General features: G+C 43.8%; 1 protein-coding gene across 1 annotated transcript in view; it reads right to left on the bottom strand.

The window, feature by feature from the left end:
* ZBTB10 (zinc finger and BTB domain containing 10) overlaps positions 1-14,627 on the bottom strand; it is a 30,357-nt gene extending 15,730 nt beyond the window's left edge. Inside the window, exons 1-2 of the mRNA XM_074577330.1 lie at positions 13,512-14,627; positions 5,709-6,606 (exon numbers count right to left, since the gene is read on the bottom strand). Of these exons, the coding sequence (XP_074433431.1) occupies positions 5,709-6,606; positions 13,512-14,459 (1,846 nt within the window). The 5' untranslated portion in view covers positions 14,460-14,627. The remainder of the gene's footprint in view (positions 1-5,708; positions 6,607-13,511) is intronic.
* Positions 14,628-16,934: the final 2,307 nt, after the last annotated feature.

Here is a 16,934-nt window from a genome sequence, read left to right as displayed (position 1 = left end):
CAGCTACCAACACCGAAAAATGACCTATTCCTTCCCTCAAATTTAAAATAAAACCAAAACAAACAAAAACCTCCCAAACTACAAAACACACTAAGACTTGTAAGCCCACAGTAACTGAACAACAACTGATCAATTTATACTTCCACAAACTCTTATGTGACAAAGTCACTCTAGCATAAAAGTGATCTCACAGGGAGTTATGGTGGTGCAACTGAACTGAACAGGCCTACCAACACAGAAAACCTACAGGTTAATACGAAACCTAACATTGTTTTTCTTGCACTGTATTTCCGTGAAGCCATAAAGGATATTTTTAAAAGTCCTTTAGCAGTCTTTTGCTTCATAAATACCATATGGGAATGGACAGGCATGTGAAGACAAGTATATAGGAGATAAGGAAGATGTGGATAAAACCAAAACTTTACTTTCTAGGGTATTACTATCTGGAAAAAAAGCTTTTTAAAGGAAGTTGTATTCTAATCTGCATGATAGTTTAGAAAAGCTCCACACTAGTTTGAAAATCACCTACAATCCAAATGGATCTGAAACATCTGGAGTAAAAACACTTTCACTATTCAGCATGTGATAAAATTAGTTAGATTTGACTTACTGAGCTACATCTTCCCCAACCCAACCACTTGCTTGCCTTTTTTTTTGGCAAAAAACCCAAAAAACTACCAAAGACAACACCACCACCAGAAAAATAAAAAAAAAAACACAACCAAAAAAAATCACCAAAACCAACACAAAACACTAATAGACAGGACATCGCTTAAAGTTGCAAGGTCAGTGGTTGACCATACCATGACAATGTGAGGATCTGCTTGTCTTGGGGATCATCCCTGGGAGATGTAAACTTAATGAATGGGGAGGAGGTTGACCCTCAGATGCTATACTCTTTAGAGGACTTCTAAAAACCTATGGGACCTTCAATACCAAGTTACAAAGGGAATGGGGCAAATAAAGAGGTTAAAAGTCCATTAAGCAATTTGTATTTATCAGTCAGGGCACCAGCTGGAGATCTGAGGAAGATATGACCAAGAGTCATAGTACCATGGAAAAGCAGGAAAAAAAAAAAAGCTTAGTTTTCTTTTGCTACTTTTTTTTTTTAATTTGTAATTCAGACAGTCAAGTGGGGTTTATCCCTATGAGAAATATATACATGTCCAGATAAATCCATCAATTTTGATTTCTTCAAATACAAAGTTACCTTTCTTTATTGTAAAGTACTGATCAAGTTATGATATGCTGCTCCCTCCCGTTATGAGGAAAACTGTGACCTGCACTACGTTTTTTGTAAGCAGCTTTAGCTGCTGCTTGTATCCTTGTGAAAAGTAGGTGCTTCTACAGCAAGCTGAATTAAATTCCTTAAGAACACCCTACAAAACCATCCAGGAACCCTCCCCTGTTCTACAAAAGGGCTGTTTTCATCCTGCCCTTGTTATCCTTTCCCTCACCCACACCCCCAACACAATATATGACACAGCATTATCTAGCCCGAAAATTACGGTAACAAATAATCCAGTGGTAACTTCATAAGAAGTTATTGGAATATTACATACAAGTCTCCCTAAGAATGAACATGGTCAGCTCTGGAAAGCATAAGCAATACTTCACAGTTGTGTTCTGAAACCTGAAGATAGGACACTTGTACTCAAAAAACCAGTCCCAAATGAAAAACAATTTCAAGTGACAAAAATTTATAAAAAAAGTAGGAACAGACATTAAGAATATGATGAATTGGAATCACTGAGCTTTTATGAACTCAAAACTGTCTAAGAGATGCTGACCAACTGCACTGTTATTTTCGCCATGGTAAATGGTTAATTGTAGGATGCACCCCAGTTGTAAACAGTAAAGACGTTTTTTAGCAGATTATCAACTAGAAGGGAAAACAGTAAGATAGGCGGTAACATTCAGTATGAAGAAACACAGCTATTTTAATTAATATAGCTAAAAGTGGAGAAGGCTTGAAAGCTTCAGTAAGAGTAGGTGAATAAAGTAGGTAAAGGGTACATGCAATTTAAAATCCATCTCAACTTCATGGGGCTTTTTGAAGCTCAAAGTGCCTTTTTTTTTTTTTCTTCTCAGGGAAGGTGTTAAACATAAACTCACTGGAAAAGCAAGGTGAGAGGAAGGAGGATCTGACATATCCCTATGGATACCTGTAGGAAAACTCATATTTGGCAAGGAACAGTTTAACATGTTTGCTCTACTGGGACAAGAGGGGTAGCAGATAGATTATCAACAATAAAAGCTTTCTGAACTAATACTTACTTAGCAGTACCCAACTGGAAAGTCCATTTACTATAGAACTCAAGATAGTGGCTTTTGGGGTAAATTTTTGTAGTAAGAGGAGTGTTCTTAAATAGGCATCCCTTCCACCGTATCTATGGTATTTCGTTCCCCCCAGAAAAACACCAGATAATCCAAAACCACAATCAAGGACACAGCAACACACTTCGCATGTTAACTGGACATCTCATTACCAGCGCTGGTGTTGGTTATCCTCACCAACACATGACAAAGCCTAACAGCAGAAGCTCATTCTTTCCCTTTTAGCAACTAAAGGGACAGTGCACTCAGCTTTCATCATAAGATTCTACTATTCTTTCTTTTTCTTCTTACAGCATTGTGTTATATCAATTCCATAAGACATTTTCTCATGCCTTTATAATTCCCAGTGCCTACTATTTTTTGGTAGATTTTCATCTCCACAAGAAATTTAATCCACAACTAAAAAGTTACCATATAACCTGCGGGTTACTCTACAACTCATTCTTGTCATTCTTCCAATTCTCTACTCCTCCCCCTTCCTCCTCCCTATTGCACCTTTTCTTGGGCGTAGAGGGAATAATTGAAAGAAGAGTGTTTAAGAGTGGAATCTACCTGCAGAGCAAAGAAAAAGCTAGCCAGCAGTAAAGGAGAAAGAACACCGAATGCTGAAGCACAGACTATGAGTGAAAGTAAGCTATACCAAGCCCTATTTCCAATATCTCTTCTTGTTTCAAACCGTGGGCATGCACATAAGAACTTCATAAAGTAAAGGTCTTAATGCAAAAATATGGCTTCCAAAATAGTTGTAACACTGACAGAAAATGTAAGTCTTTACCTGGACCACTTACGTTGTGCTCTGAAAGTACCAAGAAGATAATTAGTTGACACTATTTTATAGTTCAATAAAACACTCCCCTCTGCAAACACAGAGCTTTCAACAGTTTTGGACAGACACCACAGCACAAATTCAGCGTGTCCCTAGCCTCTAATACAGCTCTTTTCATCAAGATGTTGCATGGATATGTTTTGTAATTTAATTCTTCAGCACAATGAGTTACTGGAAACCTTGGTGCTTCTGTCCAAAAAAACTGAACAAGGACTAAACTTGTTTAATCATTACTGCACTGCCCATATTCTCCATTATTTCTTTAAGAAAACTCCACAGCACATAGTCAAATTCTGCAGAATGCAAACAAGCATTTATTTCAGTCGCTAGGGTCATCATTGAGTAGACATATTCTCTGTGGTGTTTCCTATGGTAAAAAAGGTTAAATATCTACCCCATATAAATCAGAAATAGAAATTACATGTTAAATTTTGTCAGAAATTTATGTTTGTGCAATTAATATATATACACATGTCCTCAGTTCCTGCTCCAGATTCTCTGCTGCTCTTTTTCATGCAGCTGCAACTAAATACTTATTAACAAGTAGCGTAGCCCAGCACAGGCAGATTTGTTGTGTGGGTGGCTGAGGACTCAACATTCCCACTACGCGCATCCAAAGGTGCTTTGCTAGATCTAACCTGGCGCTGTGGACCCACAGCCTGTTAGCAGCTGGCACAATAGGCCTGTTTCTGAAACACAGCTTCTATTTTCATTTCAGCCAGAAGAAACCCTGTGCAGTCTAAGAAAGCTTAGACAGTAAGAGAAGACGCGGAAATTCACTTTACAAGCGCACACTCCCAAGATGAACTGCAAATCTGAAGTAGATCTACCCACTGAGTTGAGAGGTGAAGGCTGGAGATAAGCAAACCCCCTGAAGCATTGACAGAATGACTGTTAGCTCTTCAGCAAAGCTGCTTCCCCAGAGCTGCTCCTGTTGTGCCACAGCACTTGCTATCGATATGGATGCATCTCGTACTGGCTGCCCCTGCTCACGGGCCAACGTACACATTCCATAGCTCCAGCCTGCATCACCCTATACTGTCACGTGTCATTGCGGTACTCATGCACGCACACTGGCGCGGTTCAGCCCAGCGCAGCGTCACCACGTGCCCTCTGCCAGGCTGCTCTCCACCTGTGGCCTCCATGCACCTCAGTGGCTGCCAGCCACATGGACCAGCATCCACAGCACTGCGGGTGGAGGCCTTTCAGGGCCCCAGGAGAAACGGCCTGTCCCTGCCGCTACTGAAAGGATTCCTTTCAGCCTTGTTTTCAAACAGGTCCGGGGGTACAGGAAGAAACTAAGGACATCCTTCCTTCCACCAAAATAAATATAGGTTCCTAGGCCCTCCCAGAAATCAGGTTGTTTTCAAATCTCTGTTTTGTCACTGGAATACAAAAATATTCGGAAGTAGTCTACACTCACGGGTGTGAGTGCTGATTTCTTTTTTTTTTTTTAAATTAATATTATTATTTTATTTCCCTCTTAATTCTACCCCTTGAACCCAGGAAGCAGAGGATGTCTACGGTGCCTTGATATTTGAAGGGGGCATACATTTTAAAATGCTTTAGAAACAGATGCATTAAATAACTTTGTTTCAGCTATGTCTCAAATTCACCTTTAATTTTACTTCTAAACCAGGGTAAGTTTTCAAAACTGCTAATTCATGTAGAAGTGATACAGGTAAGTAGCAGTACTTCAACTATTCATACAGTATAATGACAATAACTTAAAAAATAAAAACCTGAACTTAATTACATTACTCCAAATTACAGTTACACTGTGAACAGTCTGCTTGTAATTCTTTGTGTGACAGTATTTGTTTAGCAAACAGATATTTAATCTTATTCTATCATTTACATTAACCACAGATCCTCAAGGAAAAAAATCCTATGAATTCAGTCACTCTGAGGATTTGTTTAAAGAATAGTTCAACAAAAAGGTGTTCCCTCTACTATGTGTTATTATGGCATCTCTTTCCTATGTGTTTCACAAATGTGCTTTTAGAGTTCCTATTATGCTAGCCAGGATTACTCCATTTTGTAGCTTCCCAGACACCCCTACAATAAACATCAGCAGAAAGTTGACTTCTGTTTCTGGGTGACACTCAGGTGAAGGAGATTACCAGAAAAATCTTCTGCTTGTGTAGGGAAGGAAATGATAAAGGCCCTTTCTCTCTTTGGAACCCGCTAACATTATTAGCCACCAGCTACCAATCCTTGATTTTGTGCCTAATATAGTGGCTACAGATTAAATGTAAATGTCAGATTTTTTTTCTACCAGCTGGTAAGGATCACCAACGTAACCATCAAATGCAAACAGTATGTTACCTGCTGCCTGTCAGAGCACTGTCATTCCTTTCTCTAGCCAAAGATACACTGCTGTGCCCCAAAGTGGAGAACCAGATTACTGATTTAGTAACCTGACTGGTGTGCTGACTTTACTAAAAGATCCTACCCAGCATACCTGTACAGAAGCTACATTGTCACATACATAATTCAATAATTTATTTTTCAAACAACATGATCGACATTAAGCAATATTTACCTGCTTCTTCTTTAATAAATGACAAATCTTCTTCTGGATATGGGACTGACGGTTGCAACACTGAGCAATCTTCTGAGTTCTCTTCAGTATTAGGTGGTATATTATAAATAAATCTCTTTGCAGTTTGGTTTTTCCTTCTTGCTTTTCCAGGTTCTTGAACTGATTGTCCCTGTGCGCCCATGTCATTCCATACGAAAACTTTTCCCTCACCTTGAGATTCATTTTCAGCCATTTCAGGTGAGCTGTCCTGGACCCAACTGCAGTCATTCATTTGGTAGCTTTCCATTTGGCCCTCATCAATAGAGTAACCATCGTTCTCAGTTTTTATGCTACTTGCCAAGTTGGTAAGGTTTCGCGTTGCCCAGAAGCTGGCAACTTTCTGATCCCTTGGAGACAAACCATCCCTACTAACAGATCTTCTGTTGTAATCCACGACAACGGTCTCTGGAGCTTCTGATTTTATACTTATGTTTAAGGCATCTTTAATGAAGTTGCGGCAGGACTGGACAACCTCCGTCATCTGAAGGTAGCTGGCCACTGACATCACTTCAATGGCATTTTGGCTCGTAAGTACGAGGTTACCAGAATATAAGAAGTCCAAGATGACAGAAAAACCTTGAACAGCAACAACGTCTAAATAGGTAACAGTGGTTTGGTTACGGCTTTCTTTGTTTGTAAAGCAATACAGAGTCTTAAAGAAGCGGCTGCCTGCAACCAAGATGTTCTTGTGAGCTCTGAAGACCCTCCCGCTCACCACAATGTTAACATCACAAAGAATGCCTTTCTTCCTCTGCTCATTGAGCTCTTGCAGGAGCTGGTAGCAGTAAGAGTTCTCATTTGGCCTGCTGTTAAAATCACAGTATCCTTCATTATTCAGTTCTGATGGTAACTCTGACTCCTGCAATTAAAAAAAACCCAAAACCATAATTAGCTCTTAATGAATGCTCTCCTTAGTCCTCCAACACTACAATAAGGATATGAAAATAAACTTAAGAAGATAATGTCATTCAATTTTTTTTTATTTATGTTCTTTGTCATAGAGGCAGGCAAGAATATATAATTAAAAAAATATTTCTGAAAAATTAAGAATCACGATCTCATCCTGCACCCTCTGCTCCCAAAATCTGAAACAAAACCAGAACTAGCAGAATTGCCTTGAGAGCAAAGGAAGTGAAATTTCAGCCAAAAGTAAGTAAAGATTTAGTTGAGTGTTAAGTACTTATTTTTCTTAACCCACACACATTAAAGATTCAGGAGTCTTTCCAAAGATTTAACTAGATGGTTCTCACATATCCAATCCCACCTTCTTCCCTAGAAATCTCCACTTTAACAGGTAAGTAGAACCCTGATAACCAATTCAACGTTTTCACATGCCAAGAGATGAATATATAAAGATTAGGTCTGTACCTCCCAGTCTGTCTTGTATGTTATAAAGACAATATATTACTGAAGTAGTTATAATAGTAGATGCATTTCTTACACAGTTCTACAAATTAGGCACTTATTCTTTATTTACTAATTGCGGCAAGTTTAGGATTAAATAGCTGTATTACATGACAAATGGATAGAATATTGCAGGCAACCAAACAAAACTTAAGCTTCTGTTACATTATTTAACTAAAACTTTCTTGAATCAAGCTTCAATGAAATTTTCCAGTAGCAACACCTTTAACTGGTACATGCTTATTTATACAGACATACGTGCTTATTTGTCTCTCTACAACATTTTTAAGACGTGATCTCAAACACGGCTTTAAAATCTTGCTAAAAGTAGCATCAGACAATCCAACACCAAGAAATTAGTTGCCAATAAATTGTTATTAAAGATTAACAGACAGTTAAGAGGCTGGTCAGTCACAAGAGACCTGAACTGGATTTTAGAGCATTTAGAAAGACGTTTAGACAGTGATGATTCAGAGCTGCTACAAAGCAGCAGATAGGAGAAAGCAGAAAACAACACAGACTGACATATGTGAGACCATACTTAAATTGACTGACATGTGCTGCCATCAAGAGCCACGATGATGACAGTCTGGTTTACACTGGATCTCTGAGACTCTGTTCTTCCCTAGCAAGTGAGGACAGGTCAAAACTGGCTGGCTCCAATATGGTTTAGGAGGACAGATCAGATTTTGCAAATTATATTGTTATTTTCTCCTCTCATTTTCTAAAACAACTCACAGATTTGGGGTCTAGAGGTATTGTTAAAGCTTGACTACCCCAACATTACAGGCCAAAAATCAGCATTAACAAAGTAATGTTAATGTTGTTATGAGCCCATAACCTATACTGGGGCTCAAATACATGTTGCAGGAAAGTACTACCCTGGATTTGGGACTATGGCAGAAGCCAGCTATTTTATATATTAAAAAGTTACTTTCCACCACACAGGAATTAGTGCATTAAATCAGTACTCACCTCAAGTTATAATCCCAGTGTGGATCACTGGGGTGACAACGGAGGCTGTAACTACATCCGCTAAAATGATATTTACATCTATAAGCAGCAGATAATGTTCAGAATAACCAAAATAGAACTGTACTATTTCAGCATCACTTGCAGAGAAATTTCAGTTTGCTGTACATTCAAGTTGCTTCTAAATCTCTGCTCTTCTCAGAAACACACTTCAGTGAAAAGAAGCAGTAGAAATAAATGCAATTAGGCTTTTATGTGAAAACAGATCTTTGTTCAACCTTGGCTTAATTCTTTCTGCATACTCTCTGACATACCCAAGTACTCCCTCAGATCAGAGCTCTGAAATAGAAAGTATGGCCCAAACGTGAGGCAGCTAAGTCTCTCATTCCTTAAGCTCTCAGCAGATTTCACATCTGGACTAGCTTCCTGTCACTCCCGCAGTGGAGCACTGCATAGTTTCAAGACACCAAGTATACTGACTTTGGATCAGATTAAGACGAAAATTATCGTACCCGAAAGTGTTGTCACTCTAGTCAAAGTCAATCATCAGTGACTTGCATCTCACACAGTAAATGTTAGGTAGATGCTATGATAGCTGACAATTTCATTCTCTGAGAACATGTTAAACACCATTTAAAAATGATCTGCAGCAGTTCTTATCTTTTCACAAATGTCTGATTAAAGAATGGAGATAGAGTACACTTTAACTGAGCATGTGTATGTATCCAATTAAACTGATAAAAAAAGGAAACTGAGATTTACAACATAGTTTTTTGTTTTCTTAAGAAAATTACAAGCCAGCATGGCAAAAAGGAGCTGCAGATCAATCACACGTGCTACAAAAACACAAGACTGAAGTCTTCATTATGAGAACACCAGAAGGCTGAGCAAAAAATAAGAGACATTATTCAACTGATGTCCAAACTAAAGGAGGGCTGTGTTGGGGGAAGGAGATCAGTATTACAGATATGGGTGCATAAAGATTTTTAAACTAACTGTAATATTGGAAACAACTGTTTAACTGCTGGTATGGAAGCAGCTAACCCTATTGCCACACCTCAAATGAAATGAAAGCCCTGACATCTGAACAGTTATCAAGCCTACGTACACCAAGTGTGACAGCAGATTTAACATTTACTATGAGAAAAATGAAAATGTAATATCCCTTGGAGTTTTAAACTCAGTTTTGTTTGTGGAATCTACAGCCTTGTAAATCTGAAAAGCTTGTTTCTGTAGGTGAGATTAAGAAGCAGTCTAACAGAATAGAGACTGGCCAAGGAAACTAACATTGTGCTCAGTTTCAATTAGTTAGACTCATCTGAATATACCCAAAGATAAATGACTATCCATATGTATAATTCGCTAATTAAACTTGCCTAAAAGCTAACAGGACCAGAAACAGATGATCAAAAACTGCTACTAGAAACTCGCTTTTCTTTCTCCTCCTGTGTCATCAGCGTTCTCCGTCTCCCGGGAGTAAGAATGGGGGGGAGGGGGCAGGGTAGGAAGAAGGAAAAAGGGCCGGGGGGGGGGTGGGTGGGAGAAACCAAAAAAGAACCAAGCCCAAGCTAACCATAGATTCCATCTCAGCTGTATGTATATGAAAAGCAGTTATTTCTGTAATCCTTTCCCTCCTACCACACCTTTCTCTACAGCAGTTCCCTATGCACTCAAATTAATTCTAATCCTGAAAAATGGATCCTCTAACAAAAGCTATCAGGAACTTAAGCATGTGCAGCTACAGAGGAAAAACTATCTCAAAATATGCTCCTATCAGCTGCACACATGATGCTCTGCTGCTGTTCTACATGCCATAGCATCGCTCACAGAAAACTCAGCAATTTAAAACTGTTCCATTAAGTGCCTAACATCCAATTGAGTAGTTCAAGGTCTGATAAAAACACTACATAAAAATACATAAAATGATAGTCCTTACTCTGAAGGTCTGACTTCCTCCTCAACTTTTTTGCTCTGCAAAGAGTAATTCAAGAAGTTAACTTAGAACACTATAATGTAACTCTTACATCTGAAGCATGACTTCTATTCATCACCGCTCACATAATGCAAACAATTACAGTTCACATGGAAAAAAATAACACATCAAAGGCCTTCCTCCTTTTAGAGAGCTTCTGCTTTAAACCAGCATGCCTGTTAGGCTGGAGAAAGCTTTTCTGGCAGTATTGCCAAAGCTCAGCTTCAAATTATGTCCAGAGAGAAAATGTTTTAAGAAGCTGCTTCGAGGGGAGGAACCCCCAGCAGCCAATAAATCTGCATCTAATGGAACTAAATTCACCACAGAATTAAAATCTTTTTGCAGTGATTTCCTAGCAAGTGCCTATTTAAGATTTTTTTCTTAAAAATAGACCATTTATTTAAAAAACAAAGGTACTTTCAAGATTACTATACCTTTCCTTAAGCTGTAATATGAAGACATATTATTTTAAAAACTAGAACAGGAAAAAAAAAAAAGAGTAAAGATTTTTGCCTTCGAAAGAAGCACCGACTGACAGCTCAAAACCCTTGAATTACAGCAGCTGCAACCACTTGTGTTGTATTTTGGCATCCCAAATTAAATGTATCCCAAAAATAAACTGAAATCATCACTCATTTCTTCATGAGTGTAATATCCAACAGACCTATAGAAATTTCCACTGCTTTACTGTCTTAACACCTACAGTTTCCTTTTCGCACTTGAACAGTGGCACTATGCCATATGTTTATTAGCAGCTGTTAAACATGCCCTGCAGTTGAAGCTTGTCAAGTCAAGAATACATGTGTGTTGTCTCCAAGACAAAGGCTGAAAGATCTCTCCCAAGTTTCATTAAATCTAAATGGCTTCGCTGCCTCATTATGTATGTTGGAAATATGGTCGGGATACAAATTACCTACTTTTGTTCCAAGTATCTGGTATCACGGCATTAAGGGAAAAAATGGGGCTATTGTTTTGGTATTAATTTAAACATACGTATCAAGAGAAAATCAAGTGCTATTAAAAGAGTGAAAGGATATGGAAATTAAACATAAAAGCGGAAAGAAAACAGAGATTCTAAATCAAACTTTCGATAAAGCAAATGTAACCTGAAAGTGCACCACAAGGAAAATTACATTGACTCTTGAAAAACTGCAATTCCTTCCCTTGGGAGAAGTTTTTAACTGGAATGTAATCACACAGGGATGCATCCGGCACAGTTTTCCACTTGAAAACACCGACCTCTGTACAGCTACCTTATAGAAGCTTACTTTGTCCAAACCTTATCTTTAATACAGTACAAAAGAATCACTGATGCTGTGTGTAGGATACTATGTGACAGTATCCTACGGTTTCCTTTATTGTTACTGCAATTATTTTTTCTTAAACTGTCAGTGGTATAAAAGCAGAGGCTCATTTTTATAAAGATTCCCATGACAATGAAAGGCTAAATACTTACAAAATAAATATTTACAACAAATACTTACATTAACTTTTAGACCACTGTGACACGCAAGCCAATGTTCTGTCCCCCCCTCCCCCCTTCCCGGTATTTAATAGTCTTAGAACAGGCTGGGGATAAGAAGACAGAAAGAAAAAAATAGTAACTTTAGTAAGAAAACCTGCTTGGAATATGTTTTATTTACATATAGCTCAATGGAAGTAAGAGAAACTTCCAAGTGTGGCATGAATTAGCAACAGTTAGTGACACAAAAGGCTACAAGATGACGGGACATACCTTTACAAGGTAATCTTTCACAACTCAAAGTATTAGAAACTAGGCAACAAAACGGTAAGGAATATACCGCAATAACAATAAACAAAAAGAATGTTTTCAAAGATATAAAGAGGTAAAAGAAATTAAGAATGAAAGTTTGAAAATTAGAAACAAGTTATTTAAAGCAAGTTTGGCTGTAACACTGGAGAGTGAATAGCAAACCCCAGATCGGAAGAAACTGCTAAGATGACCTACTGCCATGAAATGTCTGTAACAGCTGCCTCAGACATACACTTACTGAAAAGGCAGTATTAACTCACCTTGAAGGTGAGCGTTGTATTTGTAAATCCAAAAATATTTTAGGTAACTGATATTTGGGCACCATTAGGGTTTTCCTTGCAGTCCTGCAGTAGTTTCACATAAGCTTGCATACTTTTTCCAAGTAGCTCTAAAAAAACCCTACATTCACCCAATATTTAATCTGTCACCCTGATGTCCTACCCCAACATTAGAATAGCAGCTCTTGTCCAAGGTACCCTGAGCTCCTTAAAGCACTCAAGTAATAAACTCAATTTAACTACTGCACTACGATTTGGACTCCAGGTACATCCATAGAACGAAGGTGGGTGTTTTAATTAAAACTGAGCTCTAAATAAGGAAAAACAGAGTGATCGGGGATTAATTCTGGCTAACAACTCACGTTCAGCCTAACGGTTCAAGTACTAGCCTAACCTGAAGCACATTGGCTTGTGCCCACTGGCAAGTTTAATGCCAGCTAGGTGACTGGAGTGAACTTCTGCAGCGCAGACATCCTTAAGAGGAAAGGCTGGTGATTCAACACGAGCACTCTTTAGGAGCTTTCCATCCACATATGTTCTAAAGTCAGCCCTGCCTTATTTGCGAGAGCAGCCAAGAAACACAATAATTTTAAGTTCAGCGGGGAACATGAAGAGTTTCAGCAGTCCTAGAGCATCAGAGGAGAGCTGGCATATTAACATGGCTTTCAGGAAACCACATGTTTATCTCAAGCATACACCAAGCGATTGCAGGCTTCTTGCTCAGTAACTCAATCTAAAGCAACACAATTGGGAAAAAGATTTAAGCGTGAAGATCTTGACTACACAGTTGGGCGATTAACGCACAGGGGCCATACCGTTAAGAACGGCAGAGTAATTCTTACTTTCACGCTGGCAAGCACCAGTTTCACACGCCGCCGTCAGCCGGACACTGCCCTCCCCTCTCCCGTACCGCAGGAGGAAGTTGTAACGAGTGTTTTTAAATCAGTGCAGCAACACTGGTATTCGTACGCAACTTTTTCCCACATCGCCGGCTTATCTCCGCAAGATAAACAGATAAACTAATGAAAACGGCACTCGCCGCCTCCGAACAGGTAACGTTAACCCGCTACAGCCATAGGCAGTGGAAACGCACCCCGGATCCTGCGCCTGCCCGGATCCAGCGGGAGAGTCACCCCAAATGGGACAGCGATCTTTTCTCCCGCTCCGGAGACGGCGAGCGAGAGCGGCACGGCGTGTGCCCAGCCCGCCGGGCGACAACAAACACAGGAAGCCATTTAAAGAAGTCCACACACACGTGGGCACAACACTCCCCTCCACCACCGATGCGACAGGGGCTGCCGGCCTCCTCCGTGTGTGTCCCCCCCGCCCCACTCCCCGCCACCCGTCCCGGTCGCCAGCCCTACCTGCTCGGCGCTGACGGGCTCGTTGAGGCGATGCTCGGCGGAGAGGTGGTGCCGCAGCAGCAGGGCCCGCTTGTAGTTGCGGGTGCCCTTGCAGAGCTCGTCGTGCCCCCCGGGCAGGGCCCCGCCGGCCATGATGAGCTCGGGGGGGGCGGCGGCAGCCGCGGCGGCGGTGCACCAGGCGCAGGACATGAGGCCGGTCTCCTGGCAGTAGTAGAGCCATGGGAACTCCTTGAGCCAGGAGCCCTGGAAGGAGATGTGCAGCTTCTGCAGCAGCGACTTGGGCCTGGCTAGCGGGAAATGCTTGATGCTCTCCCCCTCCCCCGCGCCCACGCTGCTGCCCTCCGCCTCGTCCCCTCCGTCGCCCCCCGACCGCCTGCTGCTGCTGCAGCTGCCGCCCTCGGCGCCGCTGCCGTCGCCCAGGCTGCCCCCTTCGCCGTCCTCCTCGTCGTCGCTGCTGTCACTCAGGGAGCCCCCGTCCTGGACCAGCTCCTTCCCCTCCAGCAGGCCCTCCGGCTCCAGGCCCTCCGCGCCCTCCAGCTCCATCTCCTCGTCCGCCCCCCGCCCATTGAAGTGCTTCCGCGGCCAGGCCGAGGCCTCGCAGCCATTGTTAGCGGCGGAGGGGGCGGCCAGGAGCCCCCCGCCGCCCCGGAAGGCCAGTGTCCGGCGGTTTCTCTCGGGGAACATGGGGCCGGCGGCGGGGGGCGAGACCGCGTCCTGCGGCAGCAGCAGCTCCTTCTCCTCGGCGGCGGCAGCGGCCTCCAGCTCCTCGGCCTCCAGCCCCTCCAGCTCCACTTCCTCGTCCGCCCCGCGCCCGTTCAGCGCCTCGGGGTCCTGCCGCTCCCAGGCCTCGGCCGCGCCGCCGGTCCCACCGCCGGCCGCCGCCGCAGCCGCCGCGATCAGGCCGCCGCCCCGAAACGCCAGCGTCCGCCGGTTCATCTCCGCGAACATGGCGGGCGCGCCCCCCGCCTCACGCCCCTGGGTCCCCGCCGCTCTGCCCGCGGGAAGGAAGGAGGCGCCCGGTTGCTTGTGCGGGAAGGGCGGGGGACGGCGGCCGAGAGAAACGAAGTCCGGCCGCTTTTCTTTCCCCCGCCCCCCCCCCCCGCTCCCCCGGGGCTCCGGCCTAGATCACCGCCGCAGGGGCTCTCCCCCCACAATGGATCCGGCTCGGCGGCGCTTCCGTCCCGACAGGCCCCGGATCAGGTCGAATGGCAAATGAACAACGGACGGCTCCCACAATGCACCGGGAGAGCCACCGCAGGGGAGGGGGAGCGCGAACGGGGGGCGGGCAGGCGGCGGGGGGGGTGGGGGGGGCGGCGGGGCGGGCGGGCGGTGCCTCCGCGCCGCCCGCCCGCCCGCCCCGCCGGCCCCCCCCAACCCCACCCCCCCCACCGCCTGCCCGCCCCCTGGCAAGCGAAAGGGGGGGCCCGCGGGTCCCGAGGGGCGAGCGGGGCCAGCGGCGCGGCCGAGCCGGCCCGTGAGGGGCCCGGTGGCGGCGGTACCGTTAAGTCGCGTGGCCTGCGCGGCGCCTGCGCGGCTCCGCACGTGCCCGGCGCGGGGCGGGTCCCTCCGCGGGGCCAAAGGCTCGAGGTGTGAGGGGATCGGGGGGGGGGGGGGGGATGGGGCGGAACACAGACACCCCCACCCCGCCACATCGGCGTTCGGTGGTTTGTGGCGTCCCCCCTGCCCCGTGGCACAGAAGAAGGAAAGGAAGAAAAGCTCGTCGGGTCAAGGTACAGAATGGTTAGAATAACTGGAAAATTGGGGCGAAAAAAGAAGGGAAATGGAACATGTGGCACACAGGCATCTCCACCTCCCGCGGGTACAGCGATGCCCAGCTAATTCCTGAGGGAAAAGATGGTTACTTGCCCCACCTCCAGGGGCCTACAAGAAATCTGGAGAGGGACTTTTTACAAGGGCATGTGGTGATAGGGTGAGGGGTAATGGCTTCAAACTGGAAGAGGGGAGACTTAGATCAGTTATGAGGAAGACGTTTTTCATTATGAGGGTGGCGAGGCACTGGAACAGGTTGTCCAGAGAAATTGTGGATGCCCCATCCCTGGAAGTGTCCAAGGCAAGGCTGGATGGGGCTTTGAGCAGCCTGGTCTAGTGGGAGGTGTCCCTGCCCATGGCAGGGGGGTTGGAACTAGATTATCTTTAAGGTCCCTTCCGGCCCAAACCATTCTATGGCTCTGTGAATATCCCTTCCATTGGTTCACGTCATGTGCCCAGTTGTGTCAACCCCAGCCTCTTTGGCACCCCCGATTCTAGTCTCTGGGGGAGCAGAGTAAGAAACAGAAAAGGCCTTGGTGCTGTGCAAACACCCTTCAGGGATCACAAATCAACCCCAGTCCCATACGAACTGCTATGAAGAAAATTAATTCCATCCCAGCCAGATGCAGTACAGCAGATAACAAAAGATGTCAGAGAGGGAGAGCTGTGAAGTCTTCCAGATGAAGAAGTACAGTGGTGTAGCCGTCGTGTAATGTCGTATATTCTGTAATGAAAAAAAAGTTACTCCCCTGTGAATTGGCCTGGAAATTTGAAGGGGTCTGGGAGAGTTGACTTTGTCTTAAACTTCTGAGAAGAGTTTGCAAGGATACTACAAATGCTGTTAATAATCCTATAAGAAAGAATGCATTCCTCCTTCCAAAGAGTTACTTGGGAAAATGAGACCTTTGGCAGAAAAATTAACTTCCGCTTCTGGAAAGATTAAGAAAATCTTTCTAAAATTCTAGGGGGGAGAGGAGAGGAGAGCTGGTCATGGAGAAACAGAGAAACTGTAAAAGGCAGTATCAGATTTCCAGGAGAGGAGCAAAGATGGTCTAAATTTAGGCAAGGGGGCAGAGGAGTGAGAGGAGATAAAGAATTCTTAAATTTGCTGTGCCTCTCTGGGGCACAGGGTGGAGATAGCGATTCAGATCTGGGCCCATCGAAGCGAAGGGTTCCTGTGATACAGCCTCCGTAAAATGCAAAACCAACCTGTATTTCATCAAGTTTTAGGCTTTGTGCTGTATCAGTGTTTTTGGATTCCTGCGGCACTTGATCCCTGCCTGCCAGCATTCGTCAGCTGACTGGCACCTCAGCACCTACCTACATTAGCATTTCTTACCCGTTTTAAAGTTGTATTGTTTTTAAAAGAAATGTGTGGTGTTGTAGATGACTTCTTACTGAATCTTTAAAATACTGCAGATTGCTATAAGTGTATGCAGAAAGTTTACCTTAAGAATCATGGCTGGGATTCACATTTACCAAGTAGACTCTTTGTGATCTCGGGGAACGCAACCTGCACCCAGGACTGCTATGTTCATGTGCTACCCAGTGGACATCCAGGAATGAGCTGGGATAAGATATGTAGGAGAGGGACGGTAAGGTAACGAGCTACTGGGTCCCTGTTTTGGAGAACAAAGAAGTGTCATTTGATTG

The sequence above is a fragment of the Larus michahellis genome, chromosome 2 (genome assembly GCF_964199755.1).
Source record: "Larus michahellis chromosome 2, bLarMic1.1, whole genome shotgun sequence".
Taxonomy (NCBI): Eukaryota; Metazoa; Chordata; class Aves; order Charadriiformes; family Laridae; genus Larus; species Larus michahellis.
The sequence above is the reverse complement of the archived record's forward strand: the minus strand, read 5'-3'. Positions and strand labels throughout refer to the sequence as shown.